The sequence below is a fragment of the Poecilia latipinna genome, unplaced genomic scaffold (assembly GCF_001443285.1).
Source record: "Poecilia latipinna isolate Pla-1442-1.1 unplaced genomic scaffold, P_latipinna-1.0 Scaffold3578, whole genome shotgun sequence".
NCBI lineage: Eukaryota > Metazoa > Chordata > Actinopteri > Cyprinodontiformes > Poeciliidae > Poecilia > Poecilia latipinna.
In genome coordinates, this window is record NW_015116194.1 from 32,878 (window position 1) to 39,402 (window position 6,525).

General features: G+C 43.6%; 1 protein-coding gene across 2 annotated transcripts in view; it reads right to left on the bottom strand.

Annotated features, from left to right (window-relative positions):
* The window catches only part of LOC106941265 (uncharacterized), a 13,087-nt gene extending 7,924 nt beyond the window's left edge, over positions 1-5,163 (bottom strand). Inside the window, exons 1-3 of one of the 2 annotated variants that reach the window (XM_015024222.1) lie at positions 4,039-5,163; positions 423-464; positions 91-345 (exon numbers count right to left, since the gene is read on the bottom strand). In XM_015024222.1, coding sequence (XP_014879708.1) covers positions 91-345; positions 423-464; positions 4,039-4,102 — 361 coding nt within the window. In that variant the 5' untranslated portion in view covers positions 4,103-5,163. Of the gene's footprint in view, positions 1-90; positions 346-422; positions 753-4,038 lie in introns of those variants that run through there. The other variant, XM_015024221.1, reaches the window with a different exon arrangement.
* Between the last annotated feature and the right edge of the window lie 1,362 nt (positions 5,164-6,525).

Below are 6,525 nucleotides of genomic sequence, written 5' to 3' on the forward strand. Positions count from 1 at the left end.
CTAACGTTGATTCAACATACAAGTCACCGACCACTTTCAATGTTGTTTCAATCATTCTGTGCTATCTGGGAGGTGTGGACATGTCCTCACCCAGCACCGTGATGCTGACGTTCTCACTCTTCTGTCCAGAAGACGCTTCACACCAGAACTGTCCAGCTGCAGGTCCAGAGAGGCTGAGGACACAGGACGGACCGGAACCAGAACCAGGTGGCCCACAGTCCCCAGCCGGTCCTGTCCCCCTCACCGTCCATCCCTCAGCCGTCCGTCCCTCATGAAGACAGCTCAGGGACACCGAGGAGTCCCCGGTGAAGAACTGCTGCAGGTTTGGACTGACGGACAGAGACACTGGAGGACAGACGGAGACAACGTCTCACCTCACGGACCGGACCGGACTTCAGGTTCTGGTAGAACCATCCACTCACCTGGAGACGCTGACGCTCCACACAGCAGCAGCACAGAGACACCTGCAGGTTGCCATGGAAACAGAGAGAAGGTGAGAAACCTGGAGGGATGGGCTACTGGACCTTCCTCCATGTTGGTTCCTAAAGGCCGTCTGACATTTTGACTTTACTCCCTGAGAGCATGGAGGAGGAAACTCAACCAATCAATAATCAAATCCCTTCTGAATATGACCTCTGACCTGGATATGAACTGAACGTCTCTGACTGGGAGCTGAGAGTGAGAGACCGACGGACAGGAAGCTGTGGAGTTTATGGCTCATTGTGACCGTTAGCTGCAGCTCTATGTTTAGCTAACCATGCATAGCTAACTGTGTTTTGCTAACCACTCGTAGCTAACCACACGTAGCTAACCGCATTTTGCTAACCACGTTTAGCTAACCATGTTTGGCTAACCACCCATAGCTAACCACGTTTAGCTAAGCACCCATAGCTAACCACGTTTAGCTAAGCACCCATAGCTAACAGCATTTAGCTAACTGCATTTAGCTAACCACTCGTAAATAACAGCATTTAGCTAACCTCGCATAGCTAACTGTGTTTAGCTAACCACTCGTAGCTCACCACACGTAGCTAACCGCATTTTGCTAACCACGTTTAGCTAACCACCTGTAGCTAACCATGTTTGGCTAACCACTCATAGCTAACCACATTTAGCTAACCACTCATAGATAACTGCATTTAGCTAACCACATTTAGCTAACCGCATTTAGCTAACCACATTTAGCTAACCACTCGTAGATAACTGCCATGATGTCTTCATCTGTGGTCTAAAAGTCTAGCAAACCTGTGACTCTTTGATACTGAAATTTCCCACACTCCTTGAAGGCAGCACTAGCATAAGCAGCATAATGTGCAGGTGGTGAGATTGTGCTAAACTAGCGCTATAAACCTGCAGTCGATGTTTCATTGATTCATGGATTTGAGATTTGAAACAATTTTTAAGCTGCAGGACAAAAACTGAATAAAATTAGAGAATGAATTTAAATTAATATTTATTAATGTGTGTCAGATCTGCTGTGTCTCAGCTTTCAATGAGGGTTAATTTAGTGCATAATATTGAAAGTATATAAAGGTTTAAATGGTTGAATATTTATGTGAAATACCTCCTTAGTTCTGCTGAGCAGGGCCGAATCCAGGAGATTTTTAACCAGGGCTGAAAGGGGGCCAGTGATGATGTTTGGGTTTTACACCAAAATAATGTTTAAAGTGTAAAGTTTTAAAACTGTTGAGGTCACCATGATACTCTTAAATACAGCCTGAGCCACAGGAGGAAACTGTCGATGTTTCTAAAATGTCCTGCAGGAAACATTTCCTCGTTTCCAGTTTCAGATGGAGCTCAGGAGTTTTACCTAGTTAGTCTATTTCGGCTGGTCTGCTGGTAACGAGCTCTTAAAGTTCCTGCTCCGCTGGCGGCAAACAAGGAGGAGGCAGATAAAAGCTTGTAGAGCTTTATTCCTCTTTTTGGCAAGGCTAACAACGAACAACGAGCTGGACAGCTAGAGTCTCTAAAACTAACACACTCAGCTCTTTTTCTTCTTCTTCTTCTAACCCAGGCAGTCCTGGAGGTCCGGTGTCCTGCAGCTCTTCATGTCTCCCTGGTCCAACACACTTGGATCCAACAGCTGAATCTCCTCCTCAGTGCAGTCAGGTTCTCCAGAGTCCTGCTAATCACGTCATTATTTGACTCAGGTGGGTTGAAGCAGAGACACATCTAAAGGTTACAGCAGACCCTCCAGGCCTGGAGCTGCCCACCCCTGTTCTAACCTAGATGCTGCTCTCTACCGCCCCCCTAAGGCTGGGCCTGTAACAGAAGTTTTCTGTCAGAGCTTTTACTAAGTTTAAGCCAGACTAAATTTAACACTGACACATAAAGAGCTGCTTGAAGTAGCAGAGTACAAACTAAACCTAAAGACATTTATAAAACATGACGACTGTCAGGTTTGAAGCCTCAGGGCCTAAGAACAGAGCAGCTACATGCTAAAGCTAATGTTAGATTATCTGTGCATCTCTTTATGGTGACGATGATCTGAATTTGGCTCTTAGTGCTGAACTGGCCCTCCACCACTGGCCTAGTCAAAGGAGCAGACGCTTTAGCTTGTTAAAGAAAGAAACGTAGCGGGTCAGAGCGCCGACTAAAGCTAAAGAAGAAAATCTGAATTAAATAATGTTTTAGTTTAAGTCAACCTCTAAAGTTAATCGGTCGGTTCTGGTTCTGGTTCTGGTCGGTCCAGATGGGCTGGATTTCAGGTCCGATCTGAGCCAGAGCAGATTTCTCCTCCAGATGTGAACCAGGAGGAACAGCTGGAGATTAAATTAATGATTAAATGTCTTTATGGACCTCAGAGTTTCTCCACTGAGGAGATTAAACTGAGGAAGTTTAATCTGACGTGTCCATCAGATTAATCTGGATTCATGAAGCTGCAGGAAAATAAAATGCAACCAAAGCTCCAGGTTAATATTATTTAAAACCCGACGGTGAAACAGAATAATTATTGGAGCCAAATATGTGTATTCTTGGTTTGGTCACTAGAGGGGGCTGTCGGCTCCTTCACCTATATAAGGAGGTGACTGGCTGTCACTCGCTGTGGCCGAGTCGTTATTAACACCGTTACTGTGTATTATTGTTTTATGGAATAAATGGATTTTGTTAAAGTTTCGTCTGACTGGACCAAGGTGGAGTTTGGTCCACCTTGGTCCAGTGGACCTCAGTCTTTAATCAGGACTGATTAAAGACCCGGTGAGCAGGAACCATGTCAGCCGTAACGGGTCAACGCTTAACCTGGTGCAGGTTGAACTGGCTAATGAACTGGTGAAGTTCTTTCAGTCTGTTTGTTATTGCAGCAGGAAGCCAGTTCAAGGCTTCACATCATAAAGACACAAAGTCTAACAGACGTTAGAACATAAATACGATCAGCACCATCATCAGGTCCATCATCAGGTCCATCATCAGGTCCATCATCAAACCCATCAGAACAAAGTCAAACATCATCAAAGTTTCATTTCGTCTCTAAAATCATTTTTAGTCTGAAATGTTTCACGATTCACTGCTCAACTCAGTTCAGCTGGTTTAGTTTGCTGGAAGTTTGTTCCAGATCTGTGCTGCATAGAAGCTGAATGCTGCTTCTCCTCTGTTTGCTCCGGTTCTGGAACCAGAACCAGAACCAGAACCAGACCCAGCAGGTTGATCCAGCAGCAGAACTTTAATCCGTTCAGTGATTCATCAGGATTTAAAGTCTCTCAGTGAAGGAACGTAGAACTAGGTGATGTAGAATAGAAACAGCATCTATTCTATTTCTCCTCTGGTCGGCTGGTCCAGAACCAGCAGCGGGTCAGAACCGACTTCCTGCTGCTGTAGGAACCAGAACCAGAGTCCAATGAGTTCATCTCTGATATTCAGTTTAATTCTCTGATTAACAACAAATTTAATCTGCAGACGTCTGACAAAATGTTCTGGTTCTGGTTCCCGTCAGTGGACCAGGACCAGAACCAGGACCAGAACCAGGACAGTCCAGGGGGAAGTTTAAATGTCCTCCCAGCCTGTCCCTCCTGTCCCATCAGACGGAGACGTTGGACTCACCGAGCAGCAGGCGGCTGGAGGAAGACTTCATGTCGTCTGGAGGAAGACTGCCAGAGAGCGACATCACTTCCTGTCAGGAGGTTCACACACCTCAGGGTGGAGAGTTTCCACTTCCTGTTGTCTCTGAGCTCAGAGCAGGTTTCACTTCAACCCACAGTCAGGATTAGATCAGCTGCTGTCAGACAGATTATTACAGATTATACCATTAGATTGTCTAGAACTATGTAGGTTACATCAGATTAACCAGATCTAGAACCTCCTGTATGTCTGTACCTCATAGATTATTACAGATTATTATTCTGGGTTATCATATTAAACCTGAATCAGGGATTATTCTGGGATGGACTGGAGTTAAAATTCATTCATTCATTGATGAATCAGTGATAATCTGGAGATGTTTTCCCTCTGTTTGGTTTTCTCACATCAGCCCAGATTATTCATGACTTCATATAATCTCAGTGTTGGGATTAGTTTCACTAGATCAGATTTTATTTGTATTTATTATGGTTTATTTTTTTAAATGCATGTTGATTGATTTGAACATACAATATAAACCCAGACAAACCAAACAGGAAGAAGAAGAAACAGAAAGCAGACCAATCAGCAGAGTCCAGGTCGTCCTTCCACATGACCTTCTGACAGGTTGGGTTGGATCTCTTCTGGACCTAGCCAAGTGGAAAACACCGACCACCAATCAAACTCTGACTTTGTCAAAGTTTAATCCATTAAACTATATTAACTCCTCCTTCCATGAGGATTCAGTAAATCACTTAGCTTCCAAACACTGAGCAGAGATTTATTTCTATTAGTGTTTTTAGTGTTTATTAATAATTTATCAGTGTTTTTAGTGTTTATTTCTGTTTATGGTTCAGGTTTTCTTTCCTCTTGGTTCCTGTTGGTTTAACCATCCAGTCTGCTTCCTCTTCCAGCTGTTGATCATTTCCTCATTTGCCTCGACCTGCTGCCTTCCCAGCTGCACCCACTGATCTGTAATCAGGGCCGGCCCAAGGCATAAGCTGCCACTTGGGGCCCCAGGGCCACTAAGGGCCCCCTCAGTGGAGCTGATTTTTTATTTCTATTAGTAATAATTTCTATGTCATTATAATATCAAAAACACACAATTTCATCGTGAAGTTATGTTTTTACAATAATATATATTTGATAATGTATGTAGAAATTATTATTTTATAGACAAAGAAAATAAGTAAATTGCTCTTGGGGCCCCCTGGTGGCCGCGGTAGGTACCGCAGCTCCGCTGGTACCATGAGCTGCAATGAGCATCCAAACGTCCAAAGCTCCGGTCAGAAGCTAAGCTAGCAAAACAATGTCTGGGAAAAGGACTCATCCTTCAGGGAGGGAGAGAAGAAGGAGGAAGAATAGAAAAAAGCCCAGATTAAGGTTTGTTTTAATGAGCCTTGGTGATGTAAAGATTAGTAAAGCTGCTAGTAGTAAATTAGCCTGATAGCGACTTGGACCGGTCCAGTTCAACAGCCAGACATTTATGCTAGGCTCTCTGTGTGAAACTGAGTTTAAACTGTAAATGAGTTGATTCTCATGGTGGTTCTGTATATTTCTGAGGTATTTTGGCTTCAAAACGCCAAGTTTGATAAGGTTTGATAATAATTAAAACTTATCAGTGTCTGACATCGTCTAGCTAAATGTTCCTCACCCTTTCTGGCCCTGCGCCCCCCAGCCTTCATCCAGGTCCCTCTCTGCCCCTCACCATAGAATCTGCAGACTACTCTGCACTGACTATTATTTTGTAAAATTCGGCTCCCATTTAAAGCAGAACTTACAAATACACACAAGGGGGTTACGTCACAGGCATCAGGCAAAATATGTTTCACCAGTTAAATGGAGAAGTAAATAAACAGCCAAACACTCAAATATGAAATTATGTTGACCTTTTGCAACCATGATTTATTACAAAAAAACACGAACTAAGAAAATAATAATAGTTATCCGGATAATAGTTATCCTGTTAGTACTCTCTCAAAATAAATTTAGGATAGGTTTAATCCACTTAGTTCATGTTAGTAAAGAAACTCAAATGGTTAAATGTCCAAATCTTCTTGATCCTTTTTAATACGAATATTGTCCAGAAACGAGTTCCATATCATGGGAGAATATCTCCTTTTTAATCCAAGGTCCCAATCCAAACGAAAAATGCCAAGCGTCAAAAACCTCCCCCCAAAAAATGAGAAAAAGGAGTGGTACCACCAAAAATCCCCAAAAAGAAACGTAAAGTCCAGATCTCACCGGGAATGTCTTTATTTCCCCCACCCTGTGGCGTCCTCCTGCACCTGGCGGCGTTTCCTGTGCACAAGCTCCAATCCAGCTCCTAAAGCGCCCGATCCGCGGCGCTGGGGCGAACTTTCATCTTCCGTTTTACCTCCTTACTTTGATTCATTATTTGTTATAAACGTTCAATTAATTCAAGTCTCCCGCTGCACGGATCTGACGGTGAGCGTCTTCCACTCTGATTGC